Source organism: Arabidopsis lyrata (genome assembly GCF_000004255.2).
Source record: "Arabidopsis lyrata subsp. lyrata unplaced genomic scaffold ARALYscaffold_4, whole genome shotgun sequence".
NCBI classification, from domain to species: Eukaryota; Viridiplantae; Streptophyta; class Magnoliopsida; order Brassicales; family Brassicaceae; genus Arabidopsis; species Arabidopsis lyrata.
This window is the reverse complement of record NW_003302552.1, coordinates 15,873,417-15,887,756: the sequence shown is the minus strand read 5'-3', so window position 1 is coordinate 15,887,756 and position 14,340 is coordinate 15,873,417. Positions and strand designations below refer to the sequence as shown.

Sequence of the window (14,340 nt, the reverse complement as noted above, 5' to 3'; positions counted from 1 at the left end):
GAAAAGGAATTGTGGTAGATCAATATATATAGGGGAAAAACATTTTTACATTATACCCATATCAGTGTTCTAAAAAGCGGTCTAGGCGGTCGTCTAGGCCCCGACTAGGCGCTAGGCTCTCATGCGACGCCTAGATAACCGCCTTGACCGCCTAAAATTACATAGATCTTGTTTAATGTATTTTTTCAATTTCAATTAGAGTTTTATTTATATATATAGTTATAAATATTCATATATTGTTTAATATAAATATAAATAAATATTTTATCTAATTTTTATTTATAATTTCATAATTTTTAGTTTTATATAGATATTTTATATAACTTATATATATAATATCATATTGATAATGTTTTATGTTATAAAAGTCTAAACCGCCTAAAAAATCGTCTAGGCCCCGATTAGGCGTTCTAGGCGCTAGGCACTGGGTCACCGTCCGCTTAGCGCCTAGCGTTTTCTTGAACACTGACCCATATATAGGGAATAAAAGTATTGTCTGGAGGAAAATGACGTTTCCGTAAGCAAAATAATGATAAAACAAAAATAGTGAAAATAGTGAAAGAGAGAAGTACAAAAGGGAATCTGTTGGAAGTGTAGAAAGAGAAAGCGACGACCACTCCAATCCAGTGTAATTCTTTCTTCTTTTTTTCAAGAAAAAGATTTTGCTTTTTTACCAAAATATAATTTTATTTTATACTTTTATCATAAAAGAAAATAATAATTATGTTATATATTTTGGTGGTAAAAGGTTTTTTTTTTTGGACAAAGAAGGTAAAGGTTTTTAAGAGTCGTAATATACAGAAAGAGAGACAATGGGGCCTAAGAAGGGAATCTCTGAGGAGAGACAGAGATGTTTCAGATCGAAAGAGACGCCAAATTGTGTCTGTCACTCTGTTCTTGTGTGTGGGTCTCCTCCCCTTCCTTCCTTATCGAATCCATATTCCATTTTGCTTTTTTCTTGGAAGATTTTAAGAAATCGAATTGAAAATATAATCTTGTTTTGTTTAGTATAGTTCAATTTCCTTTTTAATGACTTTTAAGTTTATTTTTAAAGGTTGAATTCATATATTTGTCTTAGAGATCCAAGTATTTAGATTCAAGTGATATATGCACACTTTTGAAACCGAATTTACAAGGTGATTTTCTCTAGGTTATCTACATAGTAAGAAATCAAAATTTGTAAAATGTGTAAGAATATAGAATATTCCATTCCAAGTGAGTGTGAACCACATAATAGATAAATAACATGTCTAAAAAACTTAGGGCATCCAAAAATAACAAAGGTTGGATGTTTTGCTTTCTCGCACCACATAATGGGCAATGATTGTAACACTTGATTCATCTCCCATTAAAATGTTAAGTAACAACAATACAACCAATAATGATTTGTCACATAAGTTGGTGAATTTTAAAAGGAGCATTAAAATGTTCCATGCAATCTAGTATGGGCTTAGACGATTGGGCTTAGCAGGGAACATTGGCTAAAAATCCTTGTGCATATGTATCTGGATTTTTACCCCACATAACCCGCTGCTTTCTCCTTCTCACCCTTACAAAAGATAGAATGCAAACTTTGCTATTAATCAGCTGCTTTTGGATTACTTATATTTCTAATCTTACACCTTAAAACAGTCTTAATAAGATTCAAATATAATCTTCAATTAATAGAAAAGAAAGTCAAAGATCCAATCTAATTTACTATCTAAGGAATGGGATTAATACTTTAAAAGTCATGCACTTTACTCAAAAACCTTCCGTTTATGACAAAAAATGAGATACTTATTTTAATAGATTCGCCATCCAAAGCTAATAATAATGGGAAATTTTAGTCACCGTCAGATCTATCTTCATCTAAATCTGCACCGTCAATTATAAAACAAATCCATACACTGTAATGTAGCCAATTATTCCCAAGTAATAAATTACACTATGTAATGAAACTTTATTTCCGGTACAAAACAGTTAGATATAATCAAATTAATGACATCTTCTTCTGCATTCACTGGAAACCGAAAAAGCTTGAGTTTTGAGAAATGTCTATGTCATCTGCTTCTTCTTCCATCGATAGCATCTTTCGTAATCTTGATCTTCTTCTCCACTGTATAATACCAGTGAGATTTTAAGGGATAATTGTGAAGGTATCATCTCAACATAAAATGGGTGGTTCTACTAGGGAGAGTGTGGTGGCGTGCGAATTTTGCGGCGAGAGAACGGCGGTTCTGTTTTGTAGAGCCGATACGGCGAAGCTTTGTTTGCCTTGTGACCAGCACGTGCACTCCGCGAACCTTCTCTCGAGGAAGCATGTTCGTTCTCAGATCTGTGATAACTGTAGCAAAGAGCCGGTGGCTGTACGTTGCTTCACCGATAATCTCGTCTTGTGTCAGGATTGTGATTGGGATGTTCACGGAAGCTGTTCCTCCTCCGCGACGCACGAACGCTCCGCCGTGGAGGGGTTTTCTGGTTGTCCTTCGGTTTTGGAGCTCGCTGCTGTGTGGGGAATCGATTTGGAGGGGAAGAAGAAAGAAGATGAAGAAGACCAGTTGACTAAGAATTTTGGGATGGCGTTGGATTCGTGGGGTTCTGGATCTAACAGCGGTCAAGATCTAATCGTTCCTTATGATGTTTCGATCAAAAAGCAAAGCTTTAGCTTGGGGAGGTCTAAGAAGGTAGTGTTTAAACAGCTTGAGTTGCTGAAGAGAGGCTTCGTTGGCGGTGACGGCGGAGGAGAGATCATGGTTCCGGAGAGAATTAATGGCGGAGGAAGCATTTGTCAGCCATCTCCTATGTCAGCAGAGTCCCAAAGTCATTGTGGTAATGCTATGCAATGGAATGCTACCAATCATAGCAGTACTCTACCAATCATAGCAGTACTCAGGTCACTTTATGTTTGTGCTTAGAACATGTTATAGTTCTTCAATTGGATCTTTAGGCCTCCAAAATCTGTCAAGACTTATGGGAGATATAATTCTGTTTTATGGTCTCTCGGGTTCACAGATATGGGATTTTAACTTGGGACAGTCCAGGAACCCTGAGGAACCTAGTCCAGTCGAAACCAAAGGCTCTACTTTCACATTCAACGAGGTCACTCATGTCAAGAACGATACCCGAGCCACCAATGTGAAAGCTTTCAAAGAGACTTACCAGGTTAGTTGCAAACTGACTGTGATTAGGTTTGGAATCAGACACCGCTTTATTTATATCTCATAACCTACTTAGCAGAACGTAAGTAGAGTTCGTACTCCAAAATCCCCAAAACCATTCCCAAAACACTCCATACCTATATGGTGACTGATTTACTCATGTGACGTGTAGCTCTACATCTTCTAGGCTTATTTCTATTGGTTTTACCTCTTCAACTATACATCAATCTACGACATGTTGGATTGAATGAAACTAGGTGTCGTTATATCGTAATTCAAACTACTTTTTCGGTATATCTTGTCAGTGAAAACTGTTATACTTATTAGTAAAATGTAGCAGGATGATTCCATCCGCTCAACTTCCACCAAGGGACAGGAAACATCTAAGAGCAACAATATTCCCGCCGCCATTCACTCGCATAAAAGTTCTAACGACTCCAGTGACTTGCATTGCATGGAACATATTGCTATGACTAGTAATAGAGCTACAAGATTGGTGGCGGCAACAAATGCTGATCTAGAGCGGTTGGCACAGAACAGAGACAATGCTATGCAGCGGTACAAGGAAAAGAAGAAGACGCGGAGGTAAGGATATTCTCCGTTTTTTTCTTCTAAATTCCTTTTTGTAAGTTGATTGTCTTTCGAATTCACTAATTCGTAATTGCTTCATCAGATATGATAAGACCATTAGATATGAAACGAGGAAGGCGAGAGCCGAGACCAGGTTGCGTGTAAAGGGCAGATTTGTGAAAGCTACAGATCCTTAAATGTCTCCACATTAGGCTTTACATGTGAGATCATAAGTTAGGAACTTTTGTTTTTTCTAATTTCAACTATCTTGTAAATCCAAATGATCGATCTTCAGCTGTATAATGTAGCAAGCTTTTTATAATTTTTATGTTTAACCTTCTAGAAGCAAAGTTTATTTTTTAGTATCCTTGAAACTGCTTTTCTAAGTTCTAGAAGCAAAGTCTCTTAAGTCTTAACCCAAACAAAAGAAGACAGACCCCACAGGAGTTTAACACGCAAATCTCGGACGTAAAACATGTCGCATCACTGAACGAAACCAAAAGCTTCGTTGATTATATAAATGACGAAGGTCCGGAAAGTACATGAATTTTGACAATAAGAAAAACCAAAATTCCTGAGGCAATTATTTATAAATGTTTGCCTCTATTTTTTTGTTGTCATCATTCTCAAAACAGGGATAGATCTACAACTATATGTGATATAAAACTAAGATCATCGGTGAAATTAAAAATGGGAGGATATTTACATATATCTGCAACTATAGGGAATGCCTTCCTCCTACAGTTTTTAGGCAGCTACAAACATATTACATCTTAAATCCTCCTCTGCAAATTCACCAATTAGAACGTATATCAGCACAATTCTGGATTTTACTCTTAACAGTGCGCAAACAGAACTTTGCGGAAACAGGACGGGAACCAAAAATCGGATTGCTCACGTCTACTTAACGTGACACACATGATGACTTTCTTATTCTAAACCACACGAAAAACTAATAGATAGTGAAAAGAAGTACTTGAATTAATGGTTTACCTCTTCTTTGGATATCATTAGGTGGTCTGCACGCTCTGGAAGAGCCTGTGGTGGTGGATGCATCAATGACATTGGGGTTAAAGGAGGCGAGGCAGTGCCTAACTTTTTAGTGCCCAGACTTGTCTTAGACATATCTAAATCGGACGCCCTAAGGTTGCTAGTAGGTATAGAGAAGCTACGAGTGATTGCAGGTGGTATAGGGAGAGGAGAAGCTGAATTTGTAATAAGAGGTTTACTAAGCAATTGGCTCTTCGAAACCAAGGGAGCTGAATATCCCAATTCCCTAGAGGACTTTGTAGAGCTTCTTGGTGGTGGTCTAGGAAGCTCATGGAGTTCACTTATTCTTGGTGTTGAGACAAATGTAGGGGAAGCAGTTGGAGATGATGACACTTTTGGCAGCTTGGAAACTGGATTCCTTGGGATCGGACCAGAGTATAAGTGAGATGTTGTAGAGAGAGGCTTGTTAGGCAATGGTTTACTTGTCAGTGGACCAGAGAAGGATCGTCTCTTAAGTGTACCGAGACGAGAGAACAAGAGTCCATCTGCTAAAGGCGGAGGCAACCGAGATGTATTCTTGTTACTCTCTCTCAGGACTTGTTCTTTCAAGGCTACCATTGATCTTGATGAAACCTTTGCAGGTCCACGAGTTTCCAGTGGGGATGAATACCAAATCTGTTTTGTAATTGCCTTTGTAGGATTAGATGACCCCACGTTTTTGTTAACTGGACTTGTAGTAGATGAGGGACTTCTCGTTGTTTCCACAGGAGTTGGCAATGCATAAGTGTTGAATTTCCGTGTCAGAGTTGATCGCATCCGTAACAGCTTCTCTGAAGGAGGAGTTGTGCGGTTCTCGGGAAAAAGCGGTGCTGATTGGCTCACTGCCCTAACATCTCTCCTAAACGAATGAGATTTCCTGTAGTTTCCTTGCTCATTTTCCTGGTAACAAAATAAAAAGACAAAGACTGGTAAGAGAGTCGTGCAAAATTGAAATAAATTGGTGGTTTTCCTGGTAAAGATGAATGAAGAAATTAAATTCCTTGAACTATGAGCATCCTGAAAATTTTTCTGAGTCATTTGAAAGGAAAAGCAGAGAGATGTGATCAAAAATAAAACACGGTTGTGTTACCTGAGCAGTATATGGTCCTGCAATTTGTGGAAATGTGATGTCTGAGTTACCCAACTGCATGCATTAGGCAAACATATATTAAGGAAACGGGTTTAAAAAATAAAATAGCACCCAGATTCAAACTACTCGAGACTGATAATTTAAACAATTTCAACCAATTCTATTCTAAATGGCATTCGTCATCTCTAGCAACAAGTGGTCCAGAAAAAAAATGTCATATCTCTATATGAACTTTTTGTTGATAAAGGATTTCAAATTACTACCCGTATTAACCTCATTTATAATTTCTTTATTATATAGGTCACCTTTAGGAGAAACATTGTAACATGGAGTACTTTCTATTTGTGATAACCAATGCCCCAAAAAGGATAAACACGAAATATCATCGGAATCGTAAACATATGAAAACATCACCTCTGAGGAGCAACCAACTGAAGAATCCGCATCTTGGTCCTTGTCATTAACTCTATATTCAAAACTCAACTCTCCATCATCATGCACCTCAGAACCATCGTTCTCATTGTTTTCAATTTCATCATCCCCATCATCATCTTCTAATCCGCTGAAATTGTAATCAATATGCTGTGACTCGGTTACCATCTGTACATGTGGGTCTACTTCTTCAAGGGAATTAAGAGCCTTCTTGAAGAAGCATAACTGCAAAACCACACAAAAAAGTGACATCAACACACTGCTCTGGTGATCGAAACAGAAAGATGAAAAACAGCCCAAGATGAAACCTGTGCTGCATGGTGCCGTGCTGCCTGAGTCAAAAGACTACGTGTTTGCCCTTGTTTCAGGGATTTTAGACGGAAAACAAATAAAGTTGTCTCATTTTCATATTCATCATGAGCTTCTTGTAGTTGCTGTGTCGAAAAAGTTTCTCCTTTCCCACCCTTTGATCTCCCTTTCTCTCTTTGTCTTGTAAGCATGCCTTCATAAACATTCCTGAAAGGTAAAGAGTTCCATGAGTAGAATACTTTTTGCCCACTAACATGTAAGGAAATTTTGATAGGAACTATGGAACGGTAATCCCCTCATGAGACCAATCAGTGAGGAACTATGGAACTATATCTGATTAATCACCTACAAAACTCATGTATCTCTAAAAAGTGAACAAAATATAGGTGTAACGTTAACTTCTTTATTTCAATTATAGCAAGGTAATACATTTCAGATATTATTTCCTGTCTCACTAATAGGTGTTTAGAAATGAATAAGAAGCCGAGGTAAGAACAACCTTTTATCATCACAAAGCCGCTGCATCTCCTGCATAAACCATTAAAACACATTACTATCGTCACTTGAGAGGGCTGAATCAGCAAGCTTATCAACAACGCTTAAAATTTCGTTTTGTCAACATGGAAGGCAGTACAGATTGGCCATTCTGACCATTGGAAAAAGTAAATAGATATAACAGATTTGAACAAACCTCAACTATGCGGAGTTCATTTAGAAGTGACTCTGAGGGGATTGTAATTGTTTGGAAAATATGAGACCGCTGAATCAACAATATAAATAGTTAATTAATTTTTTTTTGGTGGTTAGACAGAGGAAAACTCAGTTGAAAAATATTAAACCAGTTTGTACCAGATCTCAAAAACTCACATATTTATCAACAAGTTTTTGCAATTCAAACTGCAATTTTCCCAGCATAATCAACACTCTACCTGCATAAGAATAAGAGAAGCATAATGTCAGACGCACATTATATAGATCGAAGCAACAGAAAAGAAAAATATGTAATGAGTAGAAAACTTGGAAAAGGGAAAAATGCACAAACTGTCGGTTTCAAATGTTCAAACATTAAGATGAGAGATAATATGATATATGTAACGAATCTGCTTGACTAAGATTCAGAAAATTCTTACCACTTTCTTCATCATCATTTAGCGCAGTTTTCTCAAGAAGACAAGCACCTAGTTCTCGCAAAGATTCAGAAAATTCTGCAAGCAAACGAAATCTGCAAATGATAAGAATATATATTTATTACCAAGAAGATGTTTATCTCCATAAATTGAGATGCAAGAGATTCACTTAAGAGTTATAAAAGAAAAATGAAGGTCTTATAGACCTATAAGTTTGAACCAGTAAAATGAGAATGCAACACTCTTAAGTATTAGAGCCAAATTTAAGAATCAATCAAATTAAAAAAAAACACCATTATCCGCTAGCATAATCCATTCTGAATAGTATGTATAGTTATGAAGTTAGCTGGTTACTTTAATCCAACCAAAGCAAAAGAAACAATAGATTACCATATGCACTATTGGCAGTAGCAGCAGCGGCATTGAGCAAGCTATCATAGCAATCTCTCATGTCTTCTACGTCCTGCGAAAATCAAAAACAAGCTAAAGAATGTGAGACTAGTTACATCAACATCTCAATAATCTCATTCGTAAATTAGAGAACACCAAATTGAAACACCTAAACACCCTCCACAAACAAAACTGCAACCAGTCAACTAGGTTGGTCAAGTGAAAGAGATGACCTAACTTAACCAGATAGAAAACGTAAAAGCTACAAGAGCAGCTCAGATTAAATCGATTAAAGCTCTAGATCCACCACAATTTTCGTGAATTCGACATCTGAATCTACACCGTTTCCTAAATCGTTGCCACTAAGCTTAAATTGGAAACTAATTCACCTAGAGCGAGGATATGATTGATAATCGCCTCATCATCAAACAGCTAACACGAAGAAAATAAAAACAGTCCAAATTCGAATTAGAGAGAGATTGGCACCTGCGAAGCTTGGGCTAGCTCGTCCTTCTGAACCAGAGCTCGAAGATCTCTCCGGTCTTTAGATTCATGCTTATGAAGCACACCTCGTAACCGTCGGAGAGAGGTTTTCATGGCCGGAAATGCTATTTCTCCGGCGAATCGAAGGAAAATCGAAACGACGACGACGACGGCAAAGAACGGCCAAGCAGGTAGATGATGATCGATTCGTCTCCTTCTTCTCCAACTACGCCATTTTTTTCAAGAACGTAAGAAAAAGAAACTAATAATGCCAGGAAAAATCAAAACCAGAGGAAAAAAAACCAAAGAAAATTAGAAAAATCAAATAAAGAAAAAAGCGTTTGTTTAGAGGAAAAGTTAAACCTGTGATCCTTGACTTCGTCGTCTCTTTTGATTCTCTTTCGTCCTTTTATCAATTTTCTTTTTTCATACTATTCTCGCTTCTAATTACGTCAGCAAGTGTAATTAATGATGGCAGCACATGCTTTATGCTTTGCTCAATTTACATTATCAAACCGATCTTAACCAAAATAATCCATCTGAAATCAAACCACAAACGAATTTGTGAATTTTAAAATCTAACCAAAGACAAAAATTAAATTTCTATGAAGATTAAAGATACCTTTGATTAAAACTCAGACTAAAACCAATATCACACTGAATTATCTATGTTATATTGTGTTTTATTTGGGATTTTATTCATAAATTCATATTGAACACCATATGTAATTTTTTTCTTTTTAACATCAAATACTCCATTAATTATATTAAGTACCAAAAAATAAACTCTTCTTTTAAAAGAGTTAATCCGATGAACTTATATAGAAAGAAAAAAAATAGATTCATTCATACATTGTTACGACTGAAGAGCCGAAACATCCAATCCCTAACAATAGGCAAACCATACGTATTTTACAACCATAATATGACATTTACTAATTTTCTGATACTAAAATTAAATAATTTTTGACTTCGTCCATGACATGAGAGTTTTCTATCACTGTTATTATCTTTTCAGTATGGGTAAGAAAGTGTTGTCCAAAAATATTAGACATCAATCAAAAACAACCCAACAATTGAAAGAAATAATCATTATGCATTTTCTTTGATCAAAAAAAAAAAAAAAAGAAAAGGGAAAATAATATGGAAGACTCACAAAAATGCCCCTTTTTTAATACCCCTTTTCAAAAATGCACTCTTTGGCTGTCCATTTTTAAAAATATCCCTTTTTATGTACAAAATGACTAAATTACCCTTCTTTTAATAAAAGATATCACAAATATATAAGAAAATATAACAAAATTAGGTCCACAAAATACAAAATATTTTTTGGCGGGAAAAGTGATCCCGCAATTTTTCCCGCCAAAACTCTTGTAAAAACTTGTAAAACCTTTAAAATACCTTGTAAATTTTTCCCGTAAAACTTTTTCCCGCCAAAAAAATTTTTTTGCGGGAAAAGTGATTCCGCAATTTTTTTGGCGGGAAAATTTTTCCCGCCAAAAATTTACAAGATATTTTAAAGGTTTTTTACAAGGTATTTATAAGGTTTTACAATGTATTTTTACAACGTATTTACAAGGTATTTATAAGATATTATAAGATTTTACAAGCTATTTTATAAGGTTTTTACAAGTTATAAGGTTTTACAAGTTTTTTATAAGGTTTTACAAGTTATAAATACCTTATAAAACCTTATAAGTACCTTGTAAAACCTTTTAAAATACATTGTAAAACCTTACAAAACACTTGTAAATACTTTGTAAAACCTTTAAAATACCTTGTAAATTTTTCCCGCCAAAAATTTTCCCGACAAAAAAATTTCGCAAAAAAAAATTTTTGGCGGGAAAATTTTTTGGCGGGAAAAATTTTTACGGGAAAATTTTACAAGGTTTTTTAAAGGTTTTTACAAGTGTTTTGGCGGGAAAATTGCGGGATCACTTTTCCCGCCAAAAAATATTTTGTATTTTGTGGACCTAATTTTGTTTCAAATAAGGGTAAAATGGTCATTAAAAATTAAAAGAGGGCAAACTTAAAAATGGACTCTCAAAAGGGGCATTTTTGAAAAGGGGTATTGAAAAAGGGGCATTTTTAACAATTTCTCAAATAATATTTTTAACCCTCAAACCTTAAAGTGTCACTGATAGTACTTTAAACTTTGAAAGAATTCTAGTAGCACTATAAACCACCAAGATAATTTTACTAACACTTTAAACCTCTAAACTAGTTTTCCTGTTTGCACCGTCATAAAAAATGATGGTTCATATAATTTATGTTTGTTTGATATAAATTTATTTAATTTCATTTAAATTTAAATTAATTTTATTATTTATTACAATTAAAAAAATCTTTAAATAAACAAAAAAAAATTATTTTCTTCGTTTACTCACCGTCCGACCATGAAATTTCTTGATAAATTGTTGAAACAATCTTTTAGACTGATCCATAAGCGTTTTCACTCTCTCCAGTGGATAAATTTAAATCTCATAATATCAATTGAATAAAAAGATGGTGAACACATACAATGAACTGAATAAAAATCTGAAAAATTGTGGTTGGACGGTGAATAGTCGAAGATGATGATTTTTTTTTTACTTTTTTTATTTATCATCAAAATCGTAATAAATAATAAAATTAATTAAAATTTAAATTAAAATAAATAAATATATATTAAACAAACATAAATTGATTGTTCCATCATCTTTTATGGTTTTGCAAACAGAAAAGCTAGTATGGAGGTTTAAAGTGTTAGTAAAACAATTTTGGTGGTTTATAGTGTTAGTGAAATTTTTTCGAGGTTTAAAGTGCTACCCAATTACACTTTGAAAGTTAAAAATGTGATTTTTCCAAAAAAAAAATCATTATGCATTTTCTATTTTTTAACATATAATGTTTTTCAGATATCACAATATATGAATTTATGTTGTTTGGGTATCTGATTTTATTCTAATTTTTTTTTTTTGTAAGAGTTATCTTTTTTTTGTTTGTAAGATTGATCTTTAATGTAGTGTTAGTCTCCGATTGATTGATTGCTTGAAATGTTAGCTAGATGGTTGGTCCTTGTTAATTGACACACATAACAAATTAAATATTTGAACAACCAGATTTTGTCAACCAGTTTTCAATATTTGATAATTAGATACGCTCAAAAATGTGGCTATTAATTACCAACACCAAGAAAAACAACCATGAGAAACTACCGTCTGTTGCATATATAATCACTTTGGTAATCATCATAAATTAATTTATTAAAGTTAAAAAGAAGTTGCTTTAAATCTAGAGAAACAAACAAAACTTATTATTTTCCCTACAACTGATTTCTTCATGATGATTATTATTAGAAGATGTGTGAGTTAAAGCACTTGAGCAAACAGACGACGAAGACGCTGAAGAAGAAGAAGAACAACAACACGTAGACGTAGCAGGAGTCAAATTCAAATCACAGCATCTTCTTCTTCTTCTTCTCTTTTTCTTCATGTCTTTTCTCATAAAGTCATAAAAAATGGGACAAGTAGTACTCTTATTATTCTCATCCTCACTTTCTTTCTCTTTATCTTTCTCATTCTCAATCTCTTCTTTCTCATCTTCTTTCCTCTTATTATTAGTACTATTGCTTCTCTTCTTCAAGAACACTCGACACAGAACCCAGTTCATGTTCTGTCCCTTTTTTTTAAACAAACAAACAAAAAACACAAAACACTTTTGAGCTCTGTTTCTATCGAATCGATTTATATATATATATGAATCCGAATTTTTGTGAATCTTCTTACATATGATGATTCTTGTTGTGAATCAACAAGACGATATTCATGAAGAACCCAGTTAGTTCTTGTCCCGTTTGGTGGTTTACCTTTGTAGAAAACCAGAGTTTTCTTCATCCCCACGACAAGCTTCTTCTTACCGATTTGCTTATCGATACCAGTCGCTTTCCAATAACCCGAACCAGTAGACCGGTTCGACCGGTTTCCGTTCGGGTATTTAGCTTCCCTTGTGCTGAAAAAATACCTCTCTGATTCACAATCACCTGTGATCATCATGCGTACATACACACCAACCATCAGAAACCAAATTGAATTTGAATGAAACCCTAACGTAGATTTTCTGAATTTCATTACCTGGTAAATCCCATGGATCGGATTTACAAACATCGGTTTCCGGTATTACAGAAGCTGGTAAAGGTAAACCGGTTACTTTTCGACGTAAATATTGAACCACTAGCTCTTCATCGGTCGGGTGGAATCGGAACCCAGGTGGTAATCTAAGTACTCCTCTGTTCTTAATAAAGCTTCGCTTCTCCATCGTTCTTAAGGTTTGAGGTTTGAACCGTAGAAAGAGAGACGAAAGAAGATGAGAGATTATTGAAAATGGAGAGGGAAAGTTTGGTTTATTTTATAGCAATGTGGATGGGGTTGATACTTGATATCGTATAATATTCGTACTTTTTATATTTTGAGCCATGCCGTAATGAATTGAATTTGGTAGCTTTACTATTTTAGAGTTTTAGTTTTAGCTTTTTCTTTTATGTATATGAGCTCGTAAAAAAAATGTTTAAACTAAAACAAAGCTAGCTAGTGGGGTCTACCCAGTACCACCATATATAAGACCTCACGAGTTAGTTTGTCGTGAGACACTAATGTTTGCGAAACAACGACTTCCACTCCTTGATCCGAACACATGCAAATCGCATAGTATGACTAGGAGGTAACCAATTAGAGATCGTTTTTATTTATTATATATCAACAATTTATCTTATAACATATATTAAGACGATGATTATTCGAATTCTTTGGAGCCGAGAAAGTGCCTCAAATGTTTGAGATTCAAGGTTTGGAATAGGTTTTTCTTCTTTAGGCTTATGTTGGTTGGTAAACACTTTTGTTTTCCTTGTCGTGTGTTCTGTTGTATTCGTAGTTCTTTAATTGTGGATTTCAATCTGTCAATCTTCTTTGCTCCCATTGTAACCAATTCGAAAACAGTATAAATACTTAACATTGATACCATTTTTTTTAATCTCCTAAACATATAACATGACTAAACAAAGAGCCTCACCCAATAATAATATCATGTAAGAATCGAATATCTATATGAACAAATAGATTACTAATTTTTAGTATTAACGATAGTTAACAGTATTATTAAAAGATGAAGTCAGTTTGGAGTTATGGTATATTTCTTATATGTGCTACGACCAATCGTAGACAAAAGATGCGTATGCAACTATATTTCGATAATTCAATTAAAAGAGATGTGTTTTCATGGGGTCCATGAAAGTGACAAATGCCCTGCAGATTCCTCTACTCGATCGGATTGTCCAATCATCTTTTCCTAATCTAGATAATAAATTACATAACCCTGTTATTTTGTAAACACTTTAGCGTATATGTATATAATTTTTTCTAATTTCTTCTTTTTGTCAACCATTATAAGTATGGGTTTCTAAGCCAACACGTTATTGAATCTATAGTCTTACGTAAAACGAAAGAAAAGAAATTCCAAAACGGTTGGCTTTCTACAACAATTAATTTATAGGAGATGAAATTGAATTGACGTGCTTTTATCAAGTCTTTCCATTTTTGTTCTACGACGGACTTACTAATATATACTTGTATTATACTACTAGCTATATATACATGACATATATAAAGTTTTAATTTCATGATATGAATCTATATAAAGAAAGCTCATGTACTGGCAAAACGTCTTTTAAGAGATATAATTAATTCAGGAGCTCAAACAAGTTGCCAATTTTTTTTCTTTTTTTTGATAAAGAGGT

The 14,340-nt window shown here is 34.4% G+C and overlaps 3 protein-coding genes across 6 annotated transcripts; 1 reads left to right on the top strand and 2 right to left on the bottom strand.

The window, feature by feature from the left end:
• The first annotated feature begins 1,867 nt into the window (after positions 1-1,867).
• On the top strand, positions 1,868-4,077 carry LOC9315523 (zinc finger protein CONSTANS-LIKE 14). Of its 2 annotated transcripts, none has more exons than XM_021028255.1 (4): positions 1,868-2,852; positions 2,992-3,144; positions 3,478-3,725; positions 3,814-4,077. In XM_021028255.1, the coding sequence occupies exons 1-4, from the start codon at positions 2,157-2,159 to the stop codon at positions 3,905-3,907; spliced, it is 1,191 nt and encodes a 396-aa protein (XP_020883914.1). In that variant the 5' UTR covers positions 1,868-2,156; the 3' UTR covers positions 3,908-4,077. The 2 variants fall into 2 exon arrangements, with proteins under 2 accessions (XP_020883914.1, XP_020883915.1); XM_021028256.1 differs by having other exon boundaries at positions 1,877-2,852; positions 3,481-3,725.
• Positions 4,078-4,194: 117 nt separating this feature from the next.
• LOC9315522 (uncharacterized protein At2g33490) lies at positions 4,195-8,876 on the bottom strand. Of its 2 annotated transcripts, XM_021028253.1 has the most exons (11): positions 8,574-8,876; positions 8,088-8,160; positions 7,701-7,775; positions 7,438-7,499; positions 7,262-7,330; positions 7,070-7,098; positions 6,570-6,777; positions 6,244-6,486; positions 5,830-5,883; positions 4,704-5,639; positions 4,195-4,495 (listed from the first exon to the last, which is right to left on the bottom strand). In XM_021028253.1, the coding sequence occupies exons 1-11, from the start codon at positions 8,682-8,684 to the stop codon at positions 4,484-4,486; spliced, it is 1,872 nt and encodes a 623-aa protein (XP_020883912.1). In that variant the 5' UTR covers positions 8,685-8,876; the 3' UTR covers positions 4,195-4,483. The 2 variants fall into 2 exon arrangements, with proteins under 2 accessions (XP_020883912.1, XP_020883913.1); XM_021028254.1 differs by lacking the exon at positions 8,574-8,876 and having other exon boundaries at positions 7,701-7,792; positions 8,088-8,166.
• A 2,833-nt stretch (positions 8,877-11,709) lies between these two features.
• LOC9317352 (NAC domain-containing protein 41) lies at positions 11,710-13,125 on the bottom strand. 2 transcript variants are annotated; one of them, XM_021029913.1, is made up of 3 exons: positions 12,683-13,125; positions 12,338-12,591; positions 11,710-12,230 (listed from the first exon to the last, which is right to left on the bottom strand). In XM_021029913.1, the coding sequence occupies exons 1-3, from the start codon at positions 12,864-12,866 to the stop codon at positions 11,844-11,846; spliced, it is 825 nt and encodes a 274-aa protein (XP_020885572.1). In that variant the 5' UTR covers positions 12,867-13,125; the 3' UTR covers positions 11,710-11,843. The 2 variants fall into 2 exon arrangements, with proteins under 2 accessions (XP_020885572.1, XP_020885573.1); XM_021029914.1 differs by having other exon boundaries at positions 11,710-12,224.
• Positions 13,126-14,340: the final 1,215 nt, after the last annotated feature.

What these genes read in the sequence shown, in the direction of transcription:
- LOC9315522 (XM_021028253.1), bottom strand. Translation starts at nt 8,684, where the DNA reads ATGAAAACCTCTCTCCGACGGTTACGAGGTGTGCTTCATAAGCATGAA. An exon ending in AAATGATGATGAAGAAAGTG is followed by an intron (nt 7,500 to 7,700) that starts GTAAGAATTTTC and finishes ATTCTTATGCAG; the next exon opens with GTAGAGTGTTGATTATGCTG. An exon ending in CAGGACCATATACTGCTCAG is followed by an intron (nt 5,640 to 5,829) that starts GTAACACAACCG and finishes TTTTGTTACCAG; the next exon opens with GAAAATGAGCAAGGAAACTA.
- LOC9317352 (XM_021029913.1), bottom strand. Translation starts at nt 12,866, where the DNA reads ATGGAGAAGCGAAGCTTTATTAAGAACAGAGGAGTACTTAGATTACCA. An exon ending in CGATCCATGGGATTTACCAG is followed by an intron (nt 12,592 to 12,682) that starts GTAATGAAATTC and finishes TGATGATCACAG; the next exon opens with GTGATTGTGAATCAGAGAGG. An exon ending in CACAACAAGAATCATCATAT is followed by an intron (nt 12,231 to 12,337) that starts GTAAGAAGATTC and finishes TTTAAAAAAAAG; the next exon opens with GGACAGAACATGAACTGGGT.
- LOC9315523 (XM_021028255.1), top strand. Translation starts at nt 2,157, where the DNA reads ATGGGTGGTTCTACTAGGGAGAGTGTGGTGGCGTGCGAATTTTGCGGC. An exon ending in CTACCAATCATAGCAGTACT is followed by an intron (nt 2,853 to 2,991) that starts CTACCAATCATA and finishes CTCTCGGGTTCA; the next exon opens with CAGATATGGGATTTTAACTT. An exon ending in GAAAAGAAGAAGACGCGGAG is followed by an intron (nt 3,726 to 3,813) that starts GTAAGGATATTC and finishes TTGCTTCATCAG; the next exon opens with ATATGATAAGACCATTAGAT.